This window comes from Frieseomelitta varia, unplaced genomic scaffold (assembly GCF_011392965.1).
Source record: "Frieseomelitta varia isolate USP_RPSP 00005682 unplaced genomic scaffold, Fvar_1.2 scaffold_332, whole genome shotgun sequence".
In the NCBI taxonomy this organism is placed as follows: domain Eukaryota; kingdom Metazoa; phylum Arthropoda; class Insecta; order Hymenoptera; family Apidae; genus Frieseomelitta; species Frieseomelitta varia.
In genome coordinates, this window is record NW_025110071.1 from 466,410 (window position 1) to 494,159 (window position 27,750).

Here is a 27,750-nt window from a genome sequence, read left to right on the forward strand (position 1 = left end):
TTGTTTTCGTTAACTGCATTTCTATTTGTAGATATAAAAGATCAAAGACAATCAAATTTTATATTTTTTATCTAAAATTTTATATTATTTATCTAAAAATTTATAAATAGCTGTAAAAAAAATCTTGAGACTTGCACTTCTTATAAATTGTAAAATGATTTATATGCATTTTGCTACTTTTTTACATTTATACACTTCTTTTTATATATTTTTAAATCATTTTTTTTTTTTTATAAAAGTTAAAACAGACATAAGAATCAGGAAGACTTAGAAAACAACTGAACATCGTTTGTCAATACGTGTTTGTGTAAAACATTAGATCTTATAATATCACATATTAAAATGTGCCTTCATATTTTTTGTTTGAAATGTATTAATGTCGCGTATATATGAAAAATGTTAATAAATATATTTAAAAGAAAAATTCATTACACTCTATTCTAAGAGTGAATGAAATCTTTTAAAAGAATAATACATCTCATAAATTTTATAAATTAAAAATTATATAAATATATTTCTGTCATAAAAGACAAAAAGGCACTTCTATATAAGTGTTACGGTAAGACATTTTGAATCTTCAAACCGTTTCATATTTTCATGCAGATATTCATTCCTATGTTATAATTTTTCATTGTATACATTGTGTACATAATTTACACTTACACACATACGCACATTCATACATAGCAGTCTAAGTTATATGGCAGTATTATAATATCATACTTGAATAATTTGATAATTTCATATTACATTAGATTCCATTAAATACTTATCAGTTATAATGTTAACGACTATTCTAATTAGTGCTAAAGCTTCATTTGCTGCATAATAAAATTTGTTTGTCGTTTAAATATTAATCAATTAAAAATTTATATTTATATATAAAAACATGTGTTATTGTAAATAATCTTCTCCATTAAATAAGGATTATTTTAATGATTTTTCACTTCCCAGCATATGTTGGATTTTTAAACGTTGATGTTGCTTGTTTATAAATTGGATTTTCACCCTATTAAAAAATAATAAAAATGAAATATTTTATACAAAAAAAAAAAGAAGAAAAAATATATAAAATCAAAAATAAATTGATATTTTTACCGTGTCCCATTTAGCCATCATTCTTTCCTTTTCAAATCTTGCAAACTCTCTTCTATCATGTATAGTTGTTAATAATTTCCATAAAAGTAACAATGCAAGACCGATTAAAACAATAGCTGCAATTACACCCAATACTATACCGAGCATATAAACTTGCGGTGGACATTCCCTTTCTTTTTGAGCTCGGACATTTAGGCAATTCGTTTCATTGTAATAATAAACAAAGTTATACTTGCAGTCATCTTCATCTATACCAAAACATGGAACTTCATCCTTGTCCACATCTGGTATTACTGTATCAACTGGTTCGGGAACGAATGTTTTGCAATTTTTTGCACATTCTTCTTTGTCAGTGAAATTACCAGTACCGTACATTTGACATAATACACAGTTTTTTAATTCTTCACACCGGCTTGGACAAGTTGGACATTTATTACAATGTTTACCAGAATATCTAGTATTTCCTTCTTCATGGCAGATGCATTCACCACAAACACAATCTCCCTAAGTGATAAAAGATTAATTAAAATTAAACGTAAAAATTAAATGTAAAAAACGTAACACGTAAACGTAAACGTAAAACATAAAAAATTAAATGTAAAAGTTTTTGTTCAAAGTAATCAAAAACTTACATGTCCTGAACATAACACTCCATTAGTAGTTCCTGGCGCAATACAAGTTTCATTTGAAGATCTACAATTGCAAGATGGACCAGTCCAACCTGCATTACAGACACATTGTCCACACTCGCACGTTCCATGATTCGAGCACAAAGAACCTTGATCTCGATCACATGAGAAATTGTCACATTCGCAAAAATGACCTGATATTATCTGAAATAAACAAAATCAACATAATTAAACAAATATAAATCTTTATATTAAAATTATATACTTCTTCAGGATTTTCTCTTTCTTCACACTCGCATTGACCACAAGCACAAGTTCCTCTTCCTGAACAATCTACCAGAGAAGTGTTATCTGGTCTACAAGATTGGAAATGTTTATCTAGTCCTGTCATTTCTTGATGAGGACTACATTCGCAACGTTTTCCAAAATATCCGTCATAACATTCACAAATACCACATTTTAAAGTTCCTACACCATTACATTCTGGAGATTTTGGTTCATACATAGCACCTTCGCGTTCACATTCACAGTCACATAACATTTCTAAATTTACAGTAAGTGTTTCATTAATCCCAACCTGAAAGAAAGTAAATTCAATTCTTTATTAAATTTACCTATATTGAATTAAGCAAATAGATTTGAATACTTTTATTCTTACTGGATAAATATCGAATTTTTGTTTCCATTCAGACCTATTTTCTGGACAACTTGTGACTTCAATTTCTGCAGTAAATTCTACTTTTGTTCCAACCTTTAATCCGTCACATTTTGAAGTTTCAATAAGTGGTCCCGTACCCAAACACTTCGAAAAATATTTTACCTTAACAGCGCTGCTAGCTGTATCTTTCATTTCGACCGAGCTTGAAATTGCATCATATTGTTCACGAATTAATTCTACAACGTTACTCGAGTCATCAGACAATTTACCAGCAAAAGATCCTTCTACGTGTTTAGTCAGTCTTTTATATACATTTATTTGCTCTTCCGTAACAGCCCATATAATATTAATAGCATTTTGTTTGACTTTCAAATTAATCTGAGAAATGCTTGGATAATCTTGCAAAGATGAATGCGTGTAAAGTCCAGTACCATCTAAATGACATTCACCATCATTTGGTTTGACAATTCCACCTAATTTACCATCACCTGCATAATGAAAACCGGCATCTGTAGAAAATACTAAAAGTCTACGAGCCTTTTCACGCCAGCCAATCTGTCGCCTACAAACTATAGCTTGCATTATTGCATCAAATCCTCCTTCTGGCGCATCTAAGTTTCCAGATACTGAAGCATTTCGCACTAAACTCTAAATAAATAAGAAAAATTAATAACAATTTTTATAGATTAATTGAAAAATTAAATTATTACTTACTGCAAAATGACTAGTATCTTGAGACAATGTCATAATATTTTTATAACCATATGGTGCTGCACACCCATCACATGGTTCTATTAATCTGAAATATAAAACTGACTATAAATTTATCGTTAAATGAAGCATAAAATTGTAATTTCAACTTATACATACACATAGATTGTAATTTTTTATGAGGAACTTACGATTTAGGCATAGTACTAACGTAAGGCATTACAACTTTATCAACAAAACTGCCAAAACCTAATCGAAAATTACTAGTAATTTTACTCATACTTTCTACTAAGAGTTGACCTAAATCTGATAATTTTTTTTTGTCATCTTCCATTGATTTACTCAAGTCCATAAGATAATACAAATCAACAGGATAATCTTCAGCTTGTGAATAGGCAAAAGTCATTCTGTGTGCTTCATCTAAAAAATTGTTTTATATCATTTAATATTGTAAATATTGTTTCATATTAAAATTGCTTATATATAAACTTACTTATTCGAAGTTTTAGATTAACTTCTTGTGGCCAAATTTGTACAGCTTCTTGTCTTCTGCCACTACTGTTACTGCTGCTGCTGCTACTACTACTACTACTACTACTGGACTGCGAACTAGAGCCATATGTGCTAGAATACTCATAACTATTAGCACCACCATATGCATATCCACCTTTTGTTAAATTTCTATGTCTTATCATACTAAAAACATTATCTGGATTCCATGTATATTCGGCAGGACATGTTGCAAATATTTTAGTATTAATGTTTGGTAAAAAACAACGTTTCTCAGAAAATTTCTAGAAAATAAATTTTAATTATTCGCTTAAGATACATTATGAACATTATATATATATATATATATATATATATTATTAATATAGGAATATTTCGACATAAAAACTCACTGGTGCAGCACACCAGGCACAATGTGGTGTTTGTATGCATTCATGACATGTTTGTTTGCTAATACAAGGATTCATTCCAGTCAATCTCTCTGGAGGCGAATAATTTGCCTTTACTAGAGATGTAGTAATTGTTACTGCTATAATCCATTTCAAGCTGCCAAACATTTTGAAAATGTTTCTGAAAACCATTAGTAATATAAATTTTTTTAATATAGTTTAGTTAGAGTATACATTAAATTATGGTTTTAAAATAATATAACGATTTTACAACTCTTGTATTAAATTATAACTTCATACAGTTATTTTTAAAAAATGAAGGAGATATGAGGTAATATTCTTGCAATTGTTGATTCATCATATTCTTAAAATACATGTTCTTAGTTACTATTTTTTATTGTCTGGAAATAAGCCTGAAATATATTCATTTTATATGGGTGAAAATATATAAAAATCTTTCAATGATGTTAATTATTTATCCAAAAGTGGAACAAACTTGTAATACTTCATTTACAAATACAACAGAAAATTTATTTGACAAGTTGTCTATAAATAATTTAAGTTGTCTTATCATTTTATCTTAAAGTTATGGTTATGAATCTGAAGAAAATAATAATTAATATAATTAATTTCAACATCAGTACATTAAAAAATTTATTTACAAATGTTTCTTTATATATATATTAAATACATACACATACATTTGTAAGAAAATAAATTTAAAAAAAAAAATAGAACGTTTACAAAACAATTATTTATTTAATAGAAAATGCAATTAAAGATTTAAGTGTACAAATTTTTCTATATTGTTGTTCTTAATTTAAGTGACATTTTGTACATAATATGAATTGGAAACATGTTTATTTGGAAAATTTTAAAGAATTTTCTGAATTTATATTTTAACAGTATTATTCGATATTTCTAAAATAAAATTATTCACGGCTTAAAACAAACGGCTTATTCATTCACAACGATGCCGTCATCTTTATATTTACAAAATGATATCTCTTCGTGAACGAAATCATAAATATTAGAAAAACTGAATAAGAAGTCTAGAGACTTACTTTTCCGTTAGAAGTTTTCCTTTCAATTTATTATTAAAACATCACAAGTTTCACTAATGTTTTCTTGTTACTTGAATCGCCATAAAAGGTAACCCATCAAACGCACTCCACAACCAACTACCTATACCAGACCGTGATAGACTCACACGTTCTCTCGCTGATTCTGATTATTCTGACTGTACTTACAGCATAAAGTATTTAATGATACCTAGATACACATCTAGTTAAAACGAATGTGAACAAATATAACATTAGCGTTATAGACGTCAAATCTTTGAATTATTTTCTTTTTCTTTTTTTTTTGATAGTATGAAAAAAGCGGGAGATTTTGAATTTTATTTAGATGTACATGTATGAATATTAATTCTAATGTTTTGTATTAAAATTATTGTACTAAAATAAACAATTTATTTCCGTAATATCATTAAAAAAATTAACAATGTTGAAAAATATGACCAAACAAAAAGCTAAATAAAAGCTAAGTAAAACCATGCGAGTAAAATCTAGATAAAATCAGAGTTAAATTTATTATTCTGAATATTTTAGCTGTATTGAGTAAATATATCCATTGTCACTTAATCAAATAAGTTAGCAACATAGTTCAAATATAAAATACATTATTCCTAAAAATTTACTTTATAATTCACCAACAATTATTAACCAATAACTGTAGGTTTACCTTCTCTGATTTATTGGAAGTGATACACGATCTTATAAAGGATTTATTCCATGACAATTATTACGTGATATTATATAATTGTGAAAGTATACTTTTTGCTAATGTATTAATGTATATTAAATACATTAATATTAAAAACATATATATGCAATTATAAATAGAAAATTATATAAATAGAGCAAATAATATATATATGTTGAATAACGTTGTCAAAATCGACTCCATATTATATGCGCAGAAGACCAAAAGAGATATTTAAATCGCTGCTGCGCATCCCCACTTTTGAATACATTTGTCCCCCATGTATGTCATTTCCGGATACGTGCTAAATCGTTCTTTCTGTTCGTGGATGTGGTGTAAGTAGGATCGCTTGCTCGGTGTTCGTAATTTACTTTTTTTTTGTAAATTGTTATTAAATATATTATAGTTAATACTTCATTTTTTCTCAAAATATTTGGATATATTTTATACAGTAAAAAAAAGAGAATAATAAAATTTAATTGTTTTAGGAATCGTTATCTTGTTCGATCGATTGAATCAAGTCATCATCTTTGATCGTAATTTAATTAGGAATTGAAAGTTTTCTCTGTTGTATCAAATATGTGAGTAATAATATTATTTTTAACTATAATTTTAAAGTTAAATTGTATAACGTATTTATATTTTAATGTTCGATCTCTCTTTCTTCAAATCTGTTCACGATTGACCGTTACATGATATCCGCAATGCGTCGTTTAATTTCGCCTTCGTGGATATTTATCGACATAATGTTACATAACTGTTTAATGATTTCGATAAGTGTCTATGTTTCTATCGAAATATTTATTTGTATTTCCTTTTCCGTTAAAAAAAAAGTACACATAAAAAATACAAATTTAAAGTATACGTATAGAAATTATTATTTATTAAAGGTTACGACATATAATGGGAGGCCTTGGATCTCTCAGAATTAGGTTTGTATATAATATGTGTATTTTATTAAATACCTCCTATTTTGGCATGCCTCCATTTTATGTACATGAATGGAGCATGAATGCTTGTGGGAGGAACAGCAATTTGAGAACTTGCCTTCGGAATCCACATGTGTTTTATCTGGAGCTGATTCTCTCTGTTCTCTACATTTATATCAAATAAATATAATTTTTAATATATCTCAATTTTTTTTATAGGACGTACGGAGCTAGTTACCATAGTGGGAACTATAGAACAAAAGAAAGAGGATCTGTATATAAAAATAATGCTAATAATAGAAATGGACGATTTGAGAATCGCAATAAAAATAATATGCATGGTAATATCGGGCCCTTGAAAAAGCCAAATTGGAACTTTGTAAATTTAGAGCCTTTTAAAAAAGATTTTTATATACCACATCCTAATGTTCAATCACGGCACCCACAAGAAGTAGATATATTTAGACAAGAAAATCAAATTACTCTTAAGGGAGAAAAAATTCCTAATCCTATACAACATTTTGAAGAAGGAAATTTCCCTGATCATGTAATGCAATGTATCAGAAAACATGGGTTCAATGAACCAACTGCTATTCAGGCTCAAGGTTGGCCAATTGCTATGTCTGGACAGAATATGGTTGGAATAGCGCAAACTGGATCTGGAAAGACTTTAGGATATATCCTTCCTGCGATAGTACATATTAGCAGTCAACAAGCTTTAAGTCATGGTGACGGACCAATTGCTCTAATTCTAGCACCAACAAGAGAATTGGCACAGCAAATTCAGAAAGTTACGCAAACTTTTAGTTACGTAAAAAGCACTTGTATTTTTGGTGGAGCACCAAAAGGAAGTCAAGCTCGTGATTTAGAACAAGGAGTTGAGATTTGCATTGCTACACCTGGACGATTAATTGACTTTTTGGAACGTGGTGTAACTAATTTACGTAGATGCACATATTTGGTGTTAGATGAAGCAGATAGAATGTTGGATATGGGTTTTGAACCACAGATCCGTAAAATTATTGAACAAATCAGACCAGACAGACAAGTGCTGATGTGGTCTGCAACTTGGCCAAAAGAAGTTCGAAATCTTGCAGAAGAATATCTTGTAGACTATACACAATTGAACATTGGATCATTAACATTGGCAGCTAATCATAATATTCTTCAAATTGTTGATGTTTGCGAAGAACATGAAAAACAAACAAAGTATGTATTTGAAATATTTTGATTTTAATACTATGAGTTATAATGAAAAATTTTTTTATTATTTATGATGTAAATAACATTATGATAGTATGTGATTTCTTCTAGTTTACCTCTAAGAAGAACTGATTTTATTCAATATATCAATATTGTAATTTTTAAATATTGCTTACCATTTGCTTACCAATGCTCTATTTCTTTATTTTAGATTGCAAAATCTTCTTCAGGAGATCAGTAGTATCAATCCAGATGATGGAAAAACAATAATTTTTGTAGAGACAAAGAAAAAAGTGGAGGTTATCACTAGAACTATTCGTCGATATGGTTGGCCGGCTGTATGTATACACGGTGACAAATCACAAACAGAAAGAGATTTTGTTCTTACAGGTTTGTTAATATATATTTGTTAATAATATTTTCATTATATTTTTCATATATTAATACATCGTATTATATTAAATTTTAGAATTTAGAAGGAATAAGGATTCAATTCTTGTAGCAACAGATGTTGCTGCTCGTGGATTGGGTAAGTAATAAAATTATTGTTCAATATTTTTTGTTTTCTTTTTTTTTTTGAAACACTTTTAAGAATTTATCAAGCTTTAAATAAAGTGTTGAAATTTAGATGAAGTTGAGGAAATTTATATTTAATTAAAAAGGGGTAGGATAGGTAAAGTGGCGATGTAGCACAGACTGGTTATATGAAGGTGATGCCTCACTATTTTTAAAATAAAAGCTAATAGCTAATATTAATTAATTCATTATGTTAATTAAAAAGTACAAAAAATTGATAAATAAGGAGTTTCCTGAACAGTGGTATATTTTGCAGAGTTTTATAATTAATTATTAAAATTAATATGTGTTAATGCATTTAGTATCTCAAACTTTTACATAAGCTCAGTATACTATGAATAGATGGCATTAGGTATCTTCGACTTTTATTACTTATTTCTTTTACATTCCTATATACATATGTTATTTCTATATCAATATGAAAAACGTTAAATTTGTATAATAGATTTTACGTTTTTATTTTTACTATTTATTTAGGAAAATTTGTTATATCATATAATTATATTAAATACAGGGCTAGTACACACAGTTTTGTTTATTTTGATTTTTCTGTTAGCTTTATTAACGTGTAATGCTATCTATTTTGTTAAAAAGGAAAGAAAAGAAAGGAGCATATTATTTGCTTGTGTTAAAGAATTGAGAGTATAAAAATTGGAATACTTCAGTAATATATGTGGGCATCCTGTAATTTATGTTAATCAGTCTGGTTGTCCTTTGTTTCAGAGGCACATGGTGCACAAATTGTATTGAGTGTGCGATGAAAAACGAATAAAGAAAACATGGCTCACTCATTGTACATACGCAATTCTGTTTTGCACATAATATTGTACTTAATGTGCCTCTGTGTTCAGCCTGTGTACCACGCAATAGTAGAGTGGTGCGCGGGTGGTACCGCTATCGGCGCTGGTTGGTTGTGAGATAAGACCGTTGTTTACATTTTGATACAACCATCATACTTCATAGCCAATGCTCAGCCCGTATCAGAGACAACAATCTATTGATTTTGCTACTATCGCTACTCGGTGGTGATGCTTAGGCCACAACGTTGCGATGTGAAGTTGCATTTAACAATAGCACACATGGGGCTCTATATGCAGTCATACGGAACGCAATGTTCAACGATAACAGGGTTTGTATTTAATTACTATACAGCTAACTTACATTCATATACATTTAAATGTAAAATTGATACAATTTTTAATATATCTTCAATATTTCAATAATTAGAAATGAAAAACTTGTGAAATATTAAATAACAAAATCTTCAATAATGTTTAAAAATAATTTTTATCTTAAATAATTATTGTTATTGTATTTGTTAATAGAAAGGACTTCTCGGGGATATATATGCGTTCCGCTGTAACGATTTTATAAAAATTTTGATTCTATGTCATAGGTTCTGATTTTGTATTATAAGTTCACTTTTTATTTTATTTTATAAGTATCTACACTTATAATACATATGCACAAAAGAAGGTAATATAAATATTCTTTTGTTTATGTAATTGAGATTTTAGAAGTTATTAATTGTTATAAAATTCAACATTTGTTAATAAAATGTGTGAATTTCATATGTAATGTGGTGTAGGCTTAGCTGTATATTCTTATAGAAAGATACGAAGATAAAAGTAATCAATTTTCCGCATTAATTTCGGTTGTAGTATTTAACTTCTATTTTAATAAATAGATAAATAAAATTTTATTAAGAAATCATATTATAACTTGTATGGATTTCATTTTTTATTTGATAAATCGAATTACATACTGTCACAAAATTAATATTTTTATTAAACATAACATATTTTATACTGCAATACACTTAATAGTTTTATGCTAGTACATAATTTAATAAAATCATTTCTTTAGATGTCAACGATGTAAAGTACGTGATCAACTTCGATTATCCGACTTCATCTGAAGACTACATTCATAGAATTGGCAGGACAGGCCGTTCAAATAATGCAGGAACGAGTTATGCATTCTTTACACCACAAAATGGCCGACAAGTTAAAGGTTTAATTAATGTACTTAGAGAAGCGAAACAAGTTATCAATCCAAAACTTTTGGAACTTGCAGACAAAAATGATAATGATTCTATGCGAAGTAAGTATTTATGAAAGTTATGAAACTCAATCGGTATTATGTGATGAAGTTTTTAAATTATTATATATATATAATTTTTTAGATCGTTGGGGCAATGGAAATTACCGCAGAAGAGAAACAATTTTTCCTAAAACACATACACGATTCGAAAATTTAAGTTACGCCTCATAGTCAGTTTAATTCAACTTTCGATTAAAAACTTTCTGAATAAGTCACTTTTTGAAGATCTGAAACTTGTTTCTTTGTGATTAGAAAAAGTTCTTTGTCAGTGCTTTATTGCTTTATATTAAATCCGTGCTCAGTTTTTTAAAAATTTTTATTTATAATCCTACTATTGTAGTTAACAACAATAGTATAAAATTCAGTAGTATCAAATTCAAACAGAAGATACAATAAGTATCTTTGTTATATTTACATTATAATAGTAATATTTTGCACTACCTTTTTATTTTTCCATTCAGTCGAACACGCATAAAATAATTAAGTATAAGAGCATACTTAATATGGAATGATTGACAATCTTCTAGAAAATTAAATTTGATCTAAAAAGTTTTTCATTTTATTGAAAAATGATTTGAAAGAAATAGTTTTTATTCAATTTTTTTAGTGCAGGAAACTTAATTTATAATTCTTTAGGGAATTTAAAAGCTGGAGCTCAGTAAGATATAAGTATCATAATAGATGTAATCAGTATTCATTCCACTTCAATGTGGCCAATTTTATATTTGGTCATATAGTCCGTTTATTTGTTAATGTCTGTAAACTTATATGGGAGAAGCTACTAAATATTAACTGTAAAACTACACTCTATTTACTTGCATATCTTATACTCTGTGTCACTATTGTAGTTTCAATACATTAAAATCTTACCTGGATCGAGTTTGTAGTAAAATTATGTATCTTAAGTAAGAAATGTAAAATTTTCCATTGATAAAAAACTCATTTAAAAATATTGTAATACTTTAATAGCCATTTCGGCAATTCTTACTTTGTATATTTAAATTGTTCAAAAATATGTCTCACATTAATGTATCATTTGTAATTGTAAGAATAAATTTATTGTGAAGACGATAAAATATTTGTAATATTGTACGTATATTTTCTTCTCTTAGAGAAAGATAAATATTTCAAATTTCAAATAAAAGGTTCAAATAAAAATATTTGCGATTGTGTATCTATAAAATTTATCACGTGTTATTAATTGTAGTTTCTTCTGGTTTATAATTAATGAATTTTTTTTTTCTATAATAATAGAAAGTAATTTTGTAAGATTTATATGATGTGGTATTGTTTATTGTGTATATTTGATTTTATAAGATTTCAAAAATTTATTTCAGAGTGATACATGTTATTTATTGATCAAACAATTTGTCCAAAATGTATATTTTATTAATTTCAGAAATGAATACATTTGTGTGTAAACTTATTTTTTGTGCAAAAATTGTAGATTGTGAGAGTATAATACAACTGTTTGATAATTTAATAAAAAAAAATATTACACAACATATTACAGGATTACTTTTAGTTTATTCTGATTTTATGATTCATTTAATTGAAGCTTCAGAGGACGATGTATTTCAATTGTGTCATGAAGTATTTACCAATAATTCAAGCATAATAACGAATGTTAAATGTTTGTACATGCAAAATAATGCAAAGAAAAGATTTTTTAAAGAATGGTACTTTAAGAAAATGAAGGATAATACTTTAAAGGATGATAAATTAAAAGAACTTGAAGATAATTTTGAAAATGTTTCCTCAACATATAAAGCAGTAGTTGTAGATTTGTTTAAATTGTACATTGAACTATGGCACAAGTTGCAATTAAGGAATTACGTGAGTATAGATTATTGAATTAACCTTTAATATGTATATATTAGTAGGGTTATGTTGAAATTATTACTAAGTAAATATCTTCTACAGGAAAATTTTAATGAATATTTAGATATAATAACTGTAAATGGTTATCCGAACATTCCATCTAGAAGAAATATAAAATTTATACTTCAAAGTGTGTGGGGATATAACTTAACAACATTAATAGAAAATTATTATAATTTAAATTATGTCTCTAATTTTGACAATTATTCTTCAGTTTCTGAAATGATACAGGAAATTAAACATAAGTATAACGAATAATTGTGCAGTGCAATTTAATAAGCCAATTAGAAACAGATTAATTTTTGTTTGACATATTTTTTTTAGATTATCAGAAGTCCACAAGAAATCGTAACGACAGTTATATTACACCCTGTATAACAAAATATTACAAAATAAAATTGTGAACTATGCATATTTTTATAAAATTATTAATTAAATATATTCATATATAATTATATTCACACTATTAAAACTAATATTATCATTACGCCATTATATAATGATTATTACAAGCAAGTATTGATTCTGCCTTTTAATGATTATTAAGTTAGGTTATACATGATAAGAAAAATTTATCTTTTTAAATAAACTTTGCCTAAATAGATGTATTTTTTAATTACTAATTTATTCCTTATATGAATATTTTATTATTTATATAAAATCCTATTTTTGATTTTTTAATTAATTCTGCTATCCATCACAGTGTAATACGAAGATTTTACAGTAATTACCAAAATTTTAGAATAAATAACAATGGGCACTTCATCAAAGAGCAATAGTGACAATTTAGATTCAGAATATGCTGTAGCAGGAGCTATTAGTGGCTTTGTAACGCGATTTGCTTGTCAACCATTAGATGTTGTAAAAATTAGATTTCAGGTAAAAAGATATATGTTACAAGTAATACAATGACAATATTTATAATGTTAATTAAAAACAAATCTTTATTACTATAGTTACAAGTCGAACCTATTACTAACTATCATGTTAGTAAATATCATTCTTTACTGCAAGCATTTTACTTAATATTTAAAGAAGAAGGTATTTCAGCTTTTTGGAAAGGACATGTGTCTGCCCAATTATTGTCAGTTATATATGGGATGAGTCAGGTGAATATATATTTTATAGAACCATCATAGCTTTTTATTTCTGTTATATAATACTTAATTGATATAAATATTACATGAAATAATTATAAAAATCTTAACTTGTATTTGAATCACTGGTTCAGTTTTACACCTGATACTGTATATCATGTTTGTTTGAGGTTTGTAATTTATATATTAAAATTTATTTATATACTAATATCAGTAGTTTTAATTAAAAATTATAGCAAAAGTTACGAAATGTGAGAATTTAAAAGAGTCAAAATCTCCAAATTTTAAACAGTATCACTTGTAATATTAGTTAATTTAAATTTTTTTATCCAAATATGTAAACATTTTAAAATATGTATACATCAAAATATATAGGTAAATATGAAAATGTTACAGTTCTATTCATATAATGTGCTGATACATGAGTTTCATAATTACCCATTATTAAACAAATGGAAATATTCAACAAAGTTTGTAGCTGGTGCAGGTGCTGGTTTTATAGCTACAACAATATCATTTCCTTTTGATACTATAAGAACCAGATTAGTAGCACAATCGAATAATCATATAGTATATAAAGGAATTTGCCATTCTTGCAGGCAAGTTAAATGTCATAAATACATCTGCCGTTAAATCAAATATTGTTTGACGAAATATATTTTCAGTTGTATAATACGACATGAATCTCCGAAGGCCTTTTTTTATGGATTATTACCAACTTTACTGCAAATTGTGCCACATACAGGTTTGCAATTTGCATTTTATGCATTTTTCACTGATATGTATAAGAAATGTTATGATGAAGCTGATATTAAGTTTTCCAATTCTATGATTTCTGGTAGCGCAGCTGGCTTATTAGCTAAAACTATAATATATCCCTTTGATCTTAGTAGAAAAAGATTACAAATACAAGGCTTTCAAAACGGTAGAAAAGGTTTTGGTAATTTTTTTGAGTGTAATGGACTTATAGATTGCTTAAAATTAACTATTAAAAAAGAAGGAGTAAAAGGGTTATTTAAAGGTTTAATACCGAGTCAGTTGAAAGCTAGTATGACAACAGCATTACATTTTACAATATATGAGCAAAGCTTAATAGCGTTAAAAGTATTGAGATTATATATTTCAGAATAGTAAAGTTATTGAAATGTTAGTTTTAATATTAAAAGAGTACAATATATTCTCTTTTTACTGTATATGTACAAAAACATTTATAGAGACATATACAGAATTAAGTTTAAAGCTGGTTTAGTTTCTTATATATTTATTTGTGATATTATAAGTAATATTTATAATTGAAGTGGACTAGGCATTTCAGCAGGGACTCCTTTCAAGACTGCCATAATATTTTTAGCAGTAATTATTGACATTTCTTCTCGCGTTTCTATAGCAGCACTACCAATATGAGGTAGAATAACTGAAACATAAATAAATTGTTATTTTTATTAGAAACTTATAGATAGATTTTAGTAGACATACCGCAATTATCTAACTTCAGTAGCTCATTATCCAATGGAATAGGTTCAGGAGTCATAACATCTAAACCAGCAGCTCTGATTATTCCATTTTTTAAAGCTTCTATCAGAGCAGGTTGATCAACAACATCTCCCCTACTAACATTTATAAATATAGCAGATTTTTTCATTTTTTGAAATGTATTTTTGTTAAACATTTGTCTTGTATCTGGAGTTAAAGCTGTTGTTACAATTATAAAATCACTTCTTTCCAACAATGTATCAAGTTCTACTTTTTCTCCTCCAAATTGAATTGCTGCGTGCTTAATACTTCTACTTGTATATAATATTTTAGCAGTGTTAAATCCTTTAAGACATTTTGCTACTTGAGTACCAATACGACCTAATCCTACTATTCCAACTGTTGATCCAGATAATCCAGGTCCACACATCCATGTCGGTGACCATGCTTTCCATTCACCCCTATATGAATTATGTTTTAAATAAAATATTCATTATATGACTTAACATCTGATAAGAATATATTCTGTTTCATACTTATAAATGGCTCTGTTTGCTTCTATCAGTCTTCTAGATGTAGACAACAATAATGCTACAGCCAATTCTGCTGTGGCATCTGTTAAAATACCAGGAGTATAGCCAACTTTAATATTTCTCTTTTTTAAAGCTTGTAAATCTAAGTGATCAACACCAACTGACATAGAAGCCACAACTTTTAATTGTGATCCTGCTGCATTTAAAACTTCTTCATCTATTTTGTCTGTTAATAAACAATAAACTCCATCCACATTTTGTATTTTTGATAATAATGCAAATCTAGGAATTGGCTCAGGTTTTTCCCATAAAATAACATCACATCTAAAATATAAAAAAAAAAAAATTAATAAAATTGTACTATGTACAGATTAAATATATAATATTTAAGAAAGATATTAAAGCATGTAAAACAATATGTTTACATAAATACAACTTCACTGTTTTACATGATTTAAAATAAAATATATTTCAAGTGTATTTAAATATTTAAGAATATACTCACTGTTCTTTTAATAAATTTAATCCGCCAGCAGGAATGTCTGGACGAGTGATCAAAACTTTTGGTCGGTTCATTTTGATTGAATTAGATGTAAAAAGTTTCTGATCGTTGTGTCTTAAAAGTTTAAGAGCGATTACAAGCAATAACCTTTGACTTGATTTTGTATAAAAAGTGAGGTTAGATAACAGCATTTTTTATTACTACAATGACAAAAATTTAATTCTTATTTCTGTTCAATTTTGACTATGAAATAGAGAAAGATATAACCTCACTTATTGTCGTTTAAATATATTAATTTTTTTTTTGATATTTTTAAAGTTCAAGTAGAATCCGTATATATAGATAATTATAATTCTAATATTTTTTATTGATTTGAATAAAATTGTTTTTTTTTTTAAAGTAGATGTAATATTTCTATTGTTTTATAGATGTTTTATATATTGTATTAGTAATTTATAATAAATGATATTTCCCAATATAATGAATAAATATAATAAAAAATAAAAAGTCTTATTATTTTCACTCAATATCCACAGGAAAACATAATACATTGCATAATTATCAATACTGTGCTGAAAATTATTGAGATTTTAAATTGTCATAATTTTTTTTAGCTGCTAAAATAGTATTTTTCATCAACATTGCTACAGTCATGGGACCTACACCTCCTGGTACAGGAGTTATGTGTCCAGCAACTGCTTGTACACTTTCAAAGTCTACATCCCCTATTAATTTGTATTTATTATCCATTTTTATTCTTGTAATCCCTACATCAATTACACATGCTCCTGGTTTTACCATTTCCTTAGTGATCAAACCAGGAATACCAGCTGCAACTACTATTAAATCTGCCAATTTTGTAAGTTTTTCTAGTTCAGTGTGAGGAGTATGGCGATGACATATTGTTGTAGTCATGTCTAACGCACCTGTTTTATCTGTGAATTAGTTTGACGTTAAGATTTTTGGGAATCTTATATTTTATTTTTACATTCTACATTATATTATACCTCTGCTATCAGCATGTAAAAGTAATGCAATTGGTAACCCAACATGTTTAGATCTTCCCACTACCACTGCATTTTTCCCAAAAGTTTCGATATTGCTTCTAATTATCAATTCTTTCACAGCCAAAGCAGTTGCAGGAATAATCCCATCTCTATTTGATGCTAAACTACCCAGGTTTTGTAAATGGAAACCATCAACATCTTTATTTGGTACAATTGCTTGACATACTTCGTGTTCATTCATGTGTTTTGGTAATGGCAACTGCACAAGAATCCCATTTACATTTTTATCTTTATTTAAATAATCAATTTCTTTAAGAAGATCTTGCTGCGAACTATTTTCCTCCAAGTGGATAGTATAACTTTCAATTCCTGAGTTATCAATAAAATAAATTTATAGTTAGATATATGTATATTGAATATATAAATTATTTTTATTAAGCCAGTTTATACACCAGCATTCTTTTACCAATGAAATTTGCAGCTTTCATTTTTCTTTCAACATATACTTTACTAGCTGGATCATTACCAACTTTTATGGCTACTAATTTAGGCTTCTTTTTATCATTTATCCAACTCTGAACAGTTGCTTTTAATTCATTTTGAATTTCATTAGCTATTTCTTTACCGTTTATTATAACAGCTTTTTGTCTGAAAAGAATATATGTTGTATTTGATAGTGAACCAACTAAAAGTTATATTAAAAAAGATTAAAAAAATAGCAATTTCTGATACTTTTTTAAAAATTTTAATCTCTTTAATTAAATATATTTTACTTACAAAAGACTTGAAGTATATAATTGTCTTAAAGATCCATGTAAAGTGAGTGGCAAAATTTTTTTGCAGTGAAACATATTTTATGTGTAAAATAGTTTATGCATTTGATTATGTCATAGTAGACTATATTTGATTATTTATATATGTAATAATATATAAATTATTATCCGTATATTGTATTATTTAAATATAATATTTAAATGTAAATAATTAAATATAAATAAATTATTATTATTATATAATGTCGGCTATAAAATCTTACGGTTTATTTTCAAATTTGTTCTTGTAATTATAATTTAAAATTTTGATATCATAAATATAAACAATGTGGTGAATACAACTGCTGTTGGTGAAAGTACACTGAATAATTCGTAGCGATGAAAATCTTGTAAAATATTGTAGTGAAAGGGAATGTTGACTTTTACTTTTTAAACTAGTTTTACAGGTGCTGTTTTATTTGTACAAAGAATATTTTAAATATTCATTTAGAAAAAGTAGCATTGTAGTTTCATATGTATTATTTGTACAAAGAATATTTTAAATATTCATTTAGAAAAAGTAGTATTGTAATTTCATATGTATTATTTAAAAAAGTGATAATATAATATTACAAACAAGATATAAAAATATTCTACACAAATTGTACTATTTTTCCTTAGATAAAGCGATACATATATAGCAATAGTGATGTTATTTAAATTTTTATTTGATTTGTAAATTGGAATATATTTTGTCTATACTTCGCCATGTAACACCTAACAGGTTAAATAACACCTATGTATTTCTTTCCACGTTAAAGTGCATTTCCCGCCAAAATACGAATAGAGCACGTGGATAGAAGAAAGACATATAATATTTTTTAATGTCGTTTGGATACAGGAAAGATCGCAGAAAAACACTCAGAATCTCTTTTAGAAAGGTGAATATGGTATATTTAGTAAATTAGTTTTTACTTCTTATCTCTTGCAATTTGAATTCAAGAATACAGATTATTCGAATATAGACGTAATTTTTTATATTCTACAGTTGTGACATTTTTGTAAAAATATTATTTAATGAAAGAAAAGAATTAGAAGAAGGAAATTTTTATTTTTTTCTTCCAATTTATGAAACGTATTTTGTAAATGCGCGCGCAGTAATTCTAACTTCAATAAAGACTACAGCGCCAATAAAGCGGTGAAATTTCGCAATTACATATTGCGATTCTCGAACACAATTCGAGAGTCTTTGTAATCGACCTGATATTGAGATGTAAAACCGTTAGTCTTAGGCATGATTCTGACGAGAAATGTAACAAGAAACTTTATCCAGAAATTGTCAAGTAGACTAGCGGTAAGATTTGTTTTTGAATTATCGAATCTTAAGTTTAAAACAATGAACATTATTTAAAAAAGTTATTATGTATATGTATTTAATCATGATTATAATTTGTTCTAGATATTTCCCACTGGATTTAATGATTCCTATTTAACGATATTTGCAATGATTTCCTGTAGGCTAAGATTACATATGTCACTCCTTGCATCTAAATGTAAGTCGCATGTATTTTTGTCTTCCTGATCATTTGATTATTATGATTATTTAAATTATCGCGAATAAGAGTAAAAATAAATCTAATAGTTTTACTGCCATGTTAAGTTAATTATTTTTTATAGATCGTCCATTTTCGAAATTTCGAAGTCAAATTCATTTTCGATTCAGTGACTTGCATACGAGGTCATTTGTTGTTATAACTCGTTGAAAATTAATGAATTAAAAGTTTAAAGTTTAAAGGAAGATTTTAATTTCCAAGATCATGATTGATCTGATTATGAAAAAAAATTGTTCGATGATGGAAAAACTTCTCTTTAGCGAGACGTTTGAATTTTTACAATATTTGAAAATTATTCACTTTTACATTTGCTCCATGATGTAAAAATAAATATCTTTGAAAGAAATAAAGGATTATTAAAGTAGAAATTTTGCGCTTTAAAATAAAATCAAGTTAATTGTACTACAATTTTTTTTCAGAAATTATAACAGTTTAAAGTATTGACAATTTTTAGTGAATATTTTCGTTCTTTTTTAAGAATGTCTCATGAATTTTATTTATTTGATTAGACTAGTTCTTTATTTTTTATTCCAAGTTATCATGAGAAACACGCGATTACAGCGCCACAGCGGTGAAATATGGAAATACTTTCTACAATTCCCGAATCATGATCGATATTTCTCACGATCGATTTTTAAACGGGAATCATGGCGGAAGGGAGGATGGGACGCCTCATCTGTAAAGAAGAAAGTTTTATCCAGAAGAATTATCCAGAAAGAAGTATCAAAAGTTCTTATGTAAAATATAAATCAATAATTTTTGGATTTGTGTTTGTATTGTGAATTTTTAAGATAAAATGTGTATTTTTGGTTTCAACTCAAGGTAAGGTTTAATTAGATAATTATTACATATAATTTTCAACAATTAAAGAAATAATAACATATAAACATTTAAACAAAACATACTATACTAAAAATTATTTATAATTTTATACTAAAATTTAATTTCAATTGTAACCAATACAAATATTGTAACCTTGTAACTGACTAACTCATTGTTTTATATGTATATATATATATGTATTTTATAATATTCTTTTACACACACACTTCTATTATAATATTTTCTACTTATTTGTTGATTCCTTAACTTCATACTGCGTAATTCTTAACAATTCCAATACTAAATCCAACAATAATTTATTGAGGATGTACGTATTTAATGATTAAAATAATAATTCTACTATGTAATATAACAAAATTTCTTATGTGTTGACAATTTTTCATCAAGTGTATGAATTTTTTCGTTCTTTTTTAAGAATATCTCATGAATTTTATGTATTTGATTTAAACCAGAGTTTTTTATTTTTTATTCCAAGTTATCATGTGAAATGCACGATTACAGCGCCACAACGGTGAAATATGGAATATATTTCCTACGAGTCTTGAATCATGATCGATATTTCTCACGATCGATTTTTAAACGGGAAACATGGCGGAAGGGAGGACGCCTCATTTGTAAAGAAGAAAGTTCTACAATAGCAAGCAATTGAACGATTCAGAGGAAGATTTCACAAGTATATCATTTTTTATATACGTTTAGTTGTGAAATTTTGATTTGTGCAAGCATTTTCGAATATTTATAATACATGACAGGATATTACTAATGTGTATACTTCACTTTAATAACGAACATTCAGAATACAATTTCTACAAATATTTCTGCAAATATTGAAAAATACTTTATAATTTCCAACTAATATCTTTAATGCATATTCAAGTTTATAATCATTTTTTAAAAAAATAGCAGTATTTTCTAAATGAACGTATTTTTTGCCCTTCTCCTAGTAATCAGCTTTATTTTCAGAAAATTTTTGTGACCGCGCGCAATGCGGTCGGTAGAGTCAGTGTTTGTTGCGCAATATGTATTTTAATATTTTTCTGAGCAAAATTGGCTCTCATTAAATTAAATTATTAATTCAAGTTAAATCAGAATTCGCGAAGTTAGAGTCAGTGAGTTACCGAGATTGTTACTTAAACATGCGCGTGGATAGTCTTTTATTTTCATTTTTTTTCTATTTTTTTCTTGTTCAACGTTCGTTTTCGGTATTAGAGCCAGTGCTCAAGAGGATAAGACCTTTTCAGGAGATCAAGATCGTAAGTAGTATTGTACTTTAATTTATTTAATTTTTTAAATTTAAAAACGATATATGATAGTTGACGTTTTGTTGTAAATACTTCACAGCATCAATATTTTGGGGAAAATCCAATGAATGGCAATATTTGGGGTGGTACCAAAGCCAAGAATGTAAGAATCTTTCATTATTTCCAAAACTTACTTTTAAATATAAATTCTAATGTTTTATGTTTTGTTACAGATCCTTTACAGTCTTCAGTTCCCCTTATCCTCTAAGAATCTTATACTAAGAATGTAAGTTCTTTGGCATATTTAGCATATTATATAGTTAAACAATTAATTATATAACTGATACAATTATTAATTACATGATAAGTACGAGCTAATTGACTGCGATATCAGGTGTTTGTGTAGATATATATATCCATTAAATCAATGAAAAACAAATAATATGTAGTTTTGACATAGAGATAATTAATTTATAATGGTGAACTAATTAATATGTATGAAAAATATTTCATCCGAATTTGTACATTTTTCATACAAGAATATTTTAGAAAGGCTAGGATTAATTATTTCTTCTATAATGATTATATTGTCTTTAATTTCTCTCGTATTATATTGAGCTTTTGGTAAAATTTATTTGAGTTGAAGTTCTTTAATATTTTATTAATAACTTTAAAATTTTAATGTATTGTATGAAAAAAACCATCATAATACCGTAAAATATGGATAGAGCGCTGTGATATATGTATAATAGAATAATTTCGGTTAGTTACTGGTTTCACATTTCGGTACTGAAAATGCTGTAATGAATTTCAAAAATCATATTTGATCAACTTCGATCATTTTAAACGTTGTTTAAACGTAGAGTGCGCTAAAAAACCAGTGAGTTTTTACTATCGCTCGGTATTTCAGAGCTTCCCATAAGATACTTGGTCTATTCTATGTCTATTCATATACCCCGTTTGTGGTGCAATCGATTGCTTTCAATGAGATAATAAAGTTTCCCTTTAGATGGCGCAACAATGTTTTTTTAGGTTTTTAACTTAACCTTTAATCATTCTTACATTTAACGATAGATTTAAGATATCTTAAGAAAAGTAGCGTGCGTATTCTCGATTAAATATATATATATATATATATATATATATATATATATATATATAAAACTTGTAATCAACATTCTTTCAACGAAATAATTAACAAATACTTTGCATATCATTTTCCAGATAAATTATTGATCTTATTGAATGCAACACTGTGATTGAATTCAAAAACAGAGCAAGATTTCGAGTACCGATCGTGTCTTCAGTGAGTAAGTACAATTTATTTTAAGAATATTATTTAATTTAATTTATTTTAAGAATTGATAAATGACAAGTCGAAACTTAGTAAACGTGGAACTAGCTAAACTTATTGAACTTATGAAAATTATTAGAGATTAACTCAAAACCATGTTTTTTTTTATCACGATCACGTATATAATGTTCCATAATTTATTAATACATGATCATTATATCGTTTTTTATTACACTACATCTCGATATTCTCTCGTCGTGAAATTGTCTACAATACATATATGTAGCTGTATCTCTTCAAGTTGTAGTTGGTAGACATTATGTAAAAAAATGTACGCCTGTTAGATGAATAAGTATGTATATTTCGTAACGGCCACCCCTTTGTCCTTCGCTGTACACCCTTCGCTCATCACACTTCACCCCAGATCTCATAAATTATTTATTCTCGGCGAAACCTGTGCGCTCCCATCGCTAAGACGATTACTTTAATTAATGTTGATCGTTATCGGTGACGTTGAAAGCCAGAAGGGTAGGAGTCACGTCAACGAGATGCTTTTAAATTCTAATACGGCGACGCCACGATCGCATCCCCCATCCCGTTTGCGGGAATCCTCCGGGACACGGTATTTCCGGTCTATTTCTATACCGTAAACGCATCGATTTTGAGGTGTCAGTATTCACCCACGTTCGAATACTTTCTTTATTTTCATTCACTTCTTTTTCTTCACTTTATTTATATATTTCTATACAGAATCAATAATCTATATTTTATTTTTTTTGTAATTTAATTTTTATATCGTTATCTTCTTATGTTAGTATCTTATTTGTCCAGAAAGAATTTGTCAATTACGTTCAATAGCTTGTCTAATTCTACACGAATAAATTTTCAAATTAACGAATAGGATTAGTTAATTCGAGATTCTTTGATCTTCTGCTTTGTAAATTAATATTTTGTTTATGGCCATCAAAGGGATTGTGTAAGTTTTCTTGAAATTTGCCATTTTTTGTCGAACAATTCTCTGTATTTCACATCAAAGAGAATTTTAACAGATAAAAGAACAAGAATGTAGAATTAAACGATAGAGACTTTCATATTGCGCAAGGGACGTGATGATAATTATAAAATCGATCGAGAAAAACTGATGGAAGTCTGTCGTTGAAGGATGGTTGTCTCGTGTGTACATGAAGGTTATGGAACGCGATTTAACAGAATATCGCTTTTAATTTGATGGGGGGTGAAGGATGTGTAGATGTAAGCTGCAATTTCGCGTGGAGCTTTCTGCTCGAGGTCGGTCCGTCTGGAAATCTGCACTTACAATCGACCACATTTACGGTATTACGGCTTACTGCAAACGGAGAACCGTGAATGCCATTTGGAAATCATTGCCGATCCGACAGCCAGAGAACTGGTTGTAATACTCTTACGAGAACGACACAAAGTGAAAGGATCCTCGGTTCGGTCTGTTTGAAAAGGTCTGTTTCGTTTTTTTTTCCTTCGTTCATATAGAAATGTTTCTGATATCATATTCAATTTGTTTCGTAAAACGAAACCATCGACGTTTAATTAAACGACTTCAATTTAAAAATGCGTCTAGTATTATTTTGTCTTTAGTAAAATGTTAATCTTCAGTTTGGTTGACCCTTTGCTTTATAGTATCGCATTTGTGTTTCGATTAGGGTAGAGTAAATTAACAGACAATTTATTTTGATCTGTAATTTCAACTTCAATCTTTTAGACAGACTTTCTTCTTCATTTGATATGTCTAACGTTCACTTATTGAATTTCTTTTCTCTGATTTCTTCTCTTTCATCTGTATTGAAAAAAAGTTTCGAACATTTGTTACAAATAAAGTTCTTACGAAAATTTAGTCGATACGTACCCGACGAATGTTCAATTGATAGTATAAACTCTTGCCTCGATATCATTCAAAGTCAACTTGTCCTTTTGGTAGCGTAAGTAGTGCGGAAAAACATTTACATAAAATTATCAGTATTTATTAATATTTCGGACTTTTATAACAATCTATAATATCTATAACAATCTATAATATCCACTATAACAATCGTTAATTCAGTAATTTTTAGATTTTCATTGCAAGTTTCGTTCCTTTTTCTTTTTTCTTCCAATTTTATCTAGTTTCGAGCATTTTCCTTAACGAATAATTGCATAAATTGCGAGAATTATCGTAACGTTGCTGGTCTTAACTTAATTTGGTACAGCTTCTTCCAGTTTCTATTTCAAAAACAGTTTCAAAGAATAAAAAATTAAACTGGAGTACACTTTATTAACGATCATGTTCTTGGGCTATTTTGACGGACTTTGTGCGACACGACGTTTCTTCATCCTCTTCATCCCCAACCAAAGTATTATTCTGCGGCGTGATAAAAAGATGATGGGGTGGGGCGGCGAAGATACCAGGCGAGGAGGGTGAAAGCGTTTCCATTTAATTACAATCGATCGAAGTCGGCGAATCACCTTCAGTGGCATTGACGTAGGCGAGACGGTGGTTTTATAGACGGTCAGCCAAGGCTAGTTCGTAGACCACCGTTAAAACCACCACTCAAATTTGCAGAACTTTTTATTTCCATCCGCCTCTCGAACCTTCTTGCCGACTGCTATCTCTCAGTTCTCCGTCTTCGAAAGGGTTTAAAATCGCAGTCGTTTCCTCTCCTCTCGTTCCTTTATTTTTTTTTGCTCTATCCCCTCTCTATCTGCTCTTTGTCCTTTTTCTTCCCCTTTCTTCCCTTCCTTCACGTCATTTGGTTAAAAGAGTTTCTCTTCTTCATCCCCTCCACGCATACTCTTACTTTTGCTGGCAACCAACACAAATGTTTGATCTATTTGATGCACCAGACGTCTTTAAACCGTTCGCTTCTCATCGTTCCTGCGGTTTCGAATACTTCTTCATCTACCGCTGCCTGCATCAGCTTGAAATCTCGTGTCCTTTTGTGCCTTCCCTTCTTCCTTTCTTTCTTTCTCCCTCCGCTAGGTGACTGAAACGCGTGGATTTTTACTCTTTCTTGAGCAAGATTGCGTGGATCCTTTTAACGCGATCATTCTGCGGAGAGGGTAAGATAACGGTGTTCGAAACAGTAACAATTAACTCGAGACGAAAGTTCGATTCACGAGCTCAGATAGCTCGAGCGATTCTGCTTTCGTTTTTCTAAAATATAGGATACTTGTACATTGATGTTTCTCTTTTCAAATTCGTCTCGTAAGAGATTCTTCTGAGGAGTGGAAATATAGAGAACGTAATTTAATACGAAAAAAATTTATTCGATCTTCGCTGTGTCATCTTAATAATAACAAAGCGTTCTCACGCCATTAAGTTATCGCAAGCACAATCGAAATAAATGAGATACCATTCAAAGCAAAGCGACGCAGACGAGTGTGTAAGTTAAAAAGACGATGTTCCTGGTATTGTGAGAAATTGTACTCTTTTGCGGAACCTTGAATTCTCAACGTTAGAAAGAATTTTCAACGTTATTGACATTTTTAAAATGATGTCTTTGATTAAAAAATCAATTGTAATCAGACTAAGAGACAATAGCAGCAAAAGTGTCGAAAAAGAAACGAGAAACCACGTAAAAAGATCGTCGGATTGTCATTTTCATCTCAGTTTCGAGAATAACTCGAAACACGGACGAAACATCCACGCACCATTAAAATTCAACCGACTGTCCACCGGGATCTACTTACTTCTCCCTCGAAATTTCCGACTTCACCCCGGATCCCTTCATATTTTTTGGCTTGCTTCGCGATGGTCATTTGTCACCTCTCGAGTAAAGTTCATTGCTTTTCGGGCAATTTGACGTGCGCCATATAAGAAAATGTAAAAAAGAAAAAGAGGGCGGTGAAGGAAAGGAAAGAGGAGGAAGGAAAAGCAGCAGAGCGGCTGGGCGGCGTGCGGGCAGGAGAAACACTTCGAGGCAAAGCGAAAGTTTCGAGTTGGCGTTATTGATGTCTTCGGTGGATGTGTGCCGGGACCGGTGGTGATCGGGAGGGGCAGGGGGGGTAATCCGAAGAGCAGCCTCAAAGACCAAATGAGAAATACTTTTCGATCGGGCAGCGAGGCTTAAGGGACTTCATATAACGCTTCTGAGCCGTGAGATCTTAGGCTCGCGTCGAGATTTCGACGCTTTTATTATGTAACGAGTGTGCGTTTCGTGTTGCTCCGCCCGCGATTCTTCTTCGCCCCTCAGTTTCGTTCCCCTCGGATGTTCGCCATGGTTTCGTGGTTTCCGAGCCGGCAAACTTTCGTAATTACGAGTTCGCTGTCTTTAAAAATGACGATTGGAAATTAATGCCGATTTCGCTTCCTGGCTAGTTCCTTTTTGTCGCGTAAAGGGCGTTACGATACGCGTTTGTTACGGCAAGCTCGAACGTTGGTTGCTGCCCGCTTCGCTCGTCGCTCTCTCGTCGTGCCTTTTACAGCCTCCGGAGAGATGTTTTATGGAATGAATGAGATGTGATGTAGAATAAATACTTATATTTCACGAGTAATACAAATATTGATTATAAACTGTGTATGTGTGATGTGTCAGGAGAGGGCACGCTAGCTCTCCTTGTGATTGACGCGGACAAGACGGTATTTGAACTGATTACTAGTGTAAATGAATATATAAATAACTGACGCGGAGTCAGTCCTCTGACGGACTCCTTGAGTGGTCTACTGGTGACTGCCTGAGTGTCTGTTCTCTACGTGCATCTACGTCGCCTTTAGAATTGGTAGGCGACTTTTTGGAGCCGGCCCAGGCGCATTGTTTCCTAGACAAGGCTTTGTTTATTGCCCTACCGAGCCTTTCCACATACTGTCTCTCTCTCTCCAAGGCCAGAGAAAGTGTCGTTAGATGAGAGGTATGCTAGCACATCTGGCAATTCTCGGCAGGGCCGAGGCTTTGTAGGAATTGACCTGACTGACGCCTCGGAGGGTTCTGTTCTGCG

General features: G+C 29.2%; 8 protein-coding genes across 14 annotated transcripts in view; 5 read left to right on the forward strand and 3 right to left on the reverse strand.

The window, feature by feature from the left end:
• Window positions 1-914: 914 nt before the first annotated feature.
• On the reverse strand, window positions 915-5,213 carry LOC122530206 (integrin beta-PS). The gene is made up of 10 exons (XM_043656967.1): window positions 5,060-5,213; window positions 3,999-4,176; window positions 3,590-3,890; window positions 3,288-3,516; window positions 3,100-3,184; window positions 2,386-3,033; window positions 1,993-2,304; window positions 1,731-1,931; window positions 1,099-1,602; window positions 915-1,009 (listed from the first exon to the last, which is right to left on the reverse strand). The coding sequence occupies exons 2-10, from the start codon at window positions 4,161-4,163 to the stop codon at window positions 944-946; spliced, it is 2,511 nt and encodes an 836-aa protein (XP_043512902.1). The 5' UTR covers window positions 4,164-4,176; window positions 5,060-5,213; the 3' UTR covers window positions 915-943.
• Window positions 5,214-6,015: 802 nt separating this feature from the next.
• Window positions 6,016-11,479, forward strand: LOC122530207 (ATP-dependent RNA helicase p62-like). Of its 4 annotated transcripts, XR_006306927.1 has the most exons (9): window positions 6,016-6,094; window positions 6,248-6,340; window positions 6,650-6,691; window positions 6,908-7,897; window positions 8,103-8,281; window positions 8,361-8,420; window positions 10,334-10,570; window positions 10,653-10,916; window positions 10,984-11,479. XR_006306927.1 is itself a non-coding variant. In XM_043656968.1 (8 exons), coding segments are annotated over exons 2-8 (1,599 nt in total). In that variant the 5' UTR covers window positions 6,016-6,094; window positions 6,248-6,338; the 3' UTR covers window positions 10,742-11,479. The 4 variants fall into 4 exon arrangements, 2 of the variants coding, with proteins under 2 accessions (XP_043512903.1, XP_043512905.1); XR_006306928.1 differs by lacking the exons at window positions 10,653-10,916; window positions 10,984-11,479 and adding an exon at window positions 9,191-9,596 and having other exon boundaries at window positions 10,334-10,565; XM_043656968.1 differs by having other exon boundaries at window positions 10,653-11,479.
• A 207-nt stretch (window positions 11,480-11,686) lies between these two features.
• On the forward strand, window positions 11,687-12,865 carry LOC122530213. The gene is made up of 2 exons (XM_043656978.1): window positions 11,687-12,406; window positions 12,494-12,865. Exons 1-2 carry the CDS (start codon window positions 11,948-11,950, stop codon window positions 12,707-12,709), a joined length of 675 nt encoding a protein of 224 aa, XP_043512913.1. The 5' UTR covers window positions 11,687-11,947; the 3' UTR covers window positions 12,710-12,865.
• Window positions 12,866-12,907: 42 nt separating this feature from the next.
• LOC122530211 (mitochondrial thiamine pyrophosphate carrier-like) lies at window positions 12,908-15,277 on the forward strand. Of its 2 annotated transcripts, none has more exons than XM_043656976.1 (5): window positions 12,908-12,963; window positions 13,194-13,330; window positions 13,408-13,560; window positions 13,945-14,147; window positions 14,214-15,277. In XM_043656976.1, the coding sequence occupies exons 2-5, from the start codon at window positions 13,205-13,207 to the stop codon at window positions 14,677-14,679; spliced, it is 948 nt and encodes a 315-aa protein (XP_043512911.1). In that variant the 5' UTR covers window positions 12,908-12,963; window positions 13,194-13,204; the 3' UTR covers window positions 14,680-15,277. The 2 variants fall into 2 exon arrangements, with proteins under 2 accessions (XP_043512911.1, XP_043512912.1); XM_043656977.1 differs by having other exon boundaries at window positions 12,949-12,967.
• LOC122530208 (glyoxylate reductase/hydroxypyruvate reductase-like) lies at window positions 14,793-16,350 on the reverse strand. The gene is made up of 4 exons (XM_043656971.1): window positions 16,060-16,350; window positions 15,558-15,878; window positions 15,025-15,482; window positions 14,793-14,962 (listed from the first exon to the last, which is right to left on the reverse strand). The coding sequence occupies exons 1-4, from the start codon at window positions 16,245-16,247 to the stop codon at window positions 14,835-14,837; spliced, it is 1,095 nt and encodes a 364-aa protein (XP_043512906.1). The 5' UTR covers window positions 16,248-16,350; the 3' UTR covers window positions 14,793-14,834.
• Window positions 16,351-16,547: 197 nt separating this feature from the next.
• LOC122530210 (bifunctional methylenetetrahydrofolate dehydrogenase/cyclohydrolase, mitochondrial) lies at window positions 16,548-17,990 on the reverse strand. Its single transcript, XM_043656975.1, has 4 exons — window positions 17,841-17,990; window positions 17,530-17,711; window positions 17,064-17,432; window positions 16,548-16,991 (listed from the first exon to the last, which is right to left on the reverse strand). The coding sequence occupies exons 1-4, from the start codon at window positions 17,912-17,914 to the stop codon at window positions 16,636-16,638; spliced, it is 981 nt and encodes a 326-aa protein (XP_043512910.1). The 5' UTR covers window positions 17,915-17,990; the 3' UTR covers window positions 16,548-16,635.
• Window positions 17,991-19,028: 1,038 nt separating this feature from the next.
• On the forward strand, window positions 19,029-21,127 carry LOC122530214. Of its 3 annotated transcripts, XR_006306929.1 has the most exons (4): window positions 19,029-19,169; window positions 19,275-19,368; window positions 19,964-20,250; window positions 20,773-21,127. XR_006306929.1 is itself a non-coding variant. In XM_043656979.1 (3 exons), the coding sequence occupies exons 1-3, from the start codon at window positions 19,110-19,112 to the stop codon at window positions 20,167-20,169; spliced, it is 360 nt and encodes a 119-aa protein (XP_043512914.1). In that variant the 5' UTR covers window positions 19,029-19,109; the 3' UTR covers window positions 20,170-20,323. The 3 variants fall into 3 exon arrangements, 1 of the variants encoding a protein (XP_043512914.1); XM_043656979.1 differs by lacking the exon at window positions 20,773-21,127 and having other exon boundaries at window positions 19,964-20,323; XR_006306930.1 differs by lacking the exon at window positions 20,773-21,127 and having other exon boundaries at window positions 19,035-19,169; window positions 19,990-20,323.
• Window positions 21,128-21,484: 357 nt separating this feature from the next.
• LOC122530205 overlaps window positions 21,485-27,750 on the forward strand; it is a 57,741-nt gene continuing 51,475 nt past the window's right edge. The window contains exons 1-4 of the mRNA XM_043656966.1: window positions 21,485-21,524; window positions 21,613-21,675; window positions 21,746-21,798; window positions 22,737-22,822. The gene's annotated coding sequence lies outside the window, so the exon portion shown is untranslated. The remainder of the gene's footprint in view (window positions 21,525-21,612; window positions 21,676-21,745; window positions 21,799-22,736; window positions 22,823-27,750) is intronic.

What these genes read in the sequence shown, in the direction of transcription:
- LOC122530210 (XM_043656975.1), bottom strand. Translation starts at nt 17,914, where the DNA reads ATGTTTCACTGCAAAAAAATTTTGCCACTCACTTTACATGGATCTTTA. An exon ending in TTATATACTTCAAGTCTTTT is followed by an intron (nt 17,712 to 17,840) that starts GTAAGTAAAATA and finishes TATTCTTTTCAG; the next exon opens with ACAAAAAGCTGTTATAATAA. An exon ending in GAAAGCTGCAAATTTCATTG is followed by an intron (nt 17,433 to 17,529) that starts GTAAAAGAATGC and finishes TTGATAACTCAG; the next exon opens with GAATTGAAAGTTATACTATC.
- LOC122530213 (XM_043656978.1), top strand. Translation starts at nt 11,948, where the DNA reads ATGTATATTTTATTAATTTCAGAAATGAATACATTTGTGTGTAAACTT. An exon ending in AGTTGCAATTAAGGAATTAC is followed by an intron (nt 12,407 to 12,493) that starts GTGAGTATAGAT and finishes TATCTTCTACAG; the next exon opens with GAAAATTTTAATGAATATTT.
- LOC122530211 (XM_043656976.1), top strand. Translation starts at nt 13,205, where the DNA reads ATGGGCACTTCATCAAAGAGCAATAGTGACAATTTAGATTCAGAATAT. An exon ending in TTGTAAAAATTAGATTTCAG is followed by an intron (nt 13,331 to 13,407) that starts GTAAAAAGATAT and finishes TTATTACTATAG; the next exon opens with TTACAAGTCGAACCTATTAC. An exon ending in TTATATATGGGATGAGTCAG is followed by an intron (nt 13,561 to 13,944) that starts GTGAATATATAT and finishes AAAATGTTACAG; the next exon opens with TTCTATTCATATAATGTGCT.
- LOC122530207 (XM_043656968.1), top strand. An exon ending in CTTGGATCTCTCAGAATTAG is followed by an intron (nt 6,692 to 6,907) that starts GTTTGTATATAA and finishes TTTTTTTTATAG; the next exon opens with GACGTACGGAGCTAGTTACC. An exon ending in GAACATGAAAAACAAACAAA is followed by an intron (nt 7,898 to 8,102) that starts GTATGTATTTGA and finishes TCTTTATTTTAG; the next exon opens with ATTGCAAAATCTTCTTCAGG.
- LOC122530214 (XM_043656979.1), top strand. Translation starts at nt 19,110, where the DNA reads ATGATTCTGACGAGAAATGTAACAAGAAACTTTATCCAGAAATTGTCA. An exon ending in AATTGTCAAGTAGACTAGCG is followed by an intron (nt 19,170 to 19,274) that starts GTAAGATTTGTT and finishes AATTTGTTCTAG; the next exon opens with ATATTTCCCACTGGATTTAA. An exon ending in GTCACTCCTTGCATCTAAAT is followed by an intron (nt 19,369 to 19,963) that starts GTAAGTCGCATG and finishes TTTTATTCCAAG; the next exon opens with TTATCATGAGAAACACGCGA.
- LOC122530206 (XM_043656967.1), bottom strand. Translation starts at nt 4,163, where the DNA reads ATGTTTGGCAGCTTGAAATGGATTATAGCAGTAACAATTACTACATCT. An exon ending in GTTAGTACTATGCCTAAATC is followed by an intron (nt 3,185 to 3,287) that starts GTAAGTTCCTCA and finishes TTTATATTTCAG; the next exon opens with ATTAATAGAACCATGTGATG. An exon ending in AAAAATTCGATATTTATCCA is followed by an intron (nt 2,305 to 2,385) that starts GTAAGAATAAAA and finishes ACTTTCTTTCAG; the next exon opens with GTTGGGATTAATGAAACACT.
- LOC122530208 (XM_043656971.1), bottom strand. Translation starts at nt 16,247, where the DNA reads ATGCTGTTATCTAACCTCACTTTTTATACAAAATCAAGTCAAAGGTTA. An exon ending in TTAAATTTATTAAAAGAACA is followed by an intron (nt 15,879 to 16,059) that starts GTGAGTATATTC and finishes TTTATATTTTAG; the next exon opens with ATGTGATGTTATTTTATGGG. An exon ending in ACTGAAGTTAGATAATTGCG is followed by an intron (nt 14,963 to 15,024) that starts GTATGTCTACTA and finishes TTTATGTTTCAG; the next exon opens with TTATTCTACCTCATATTGGT.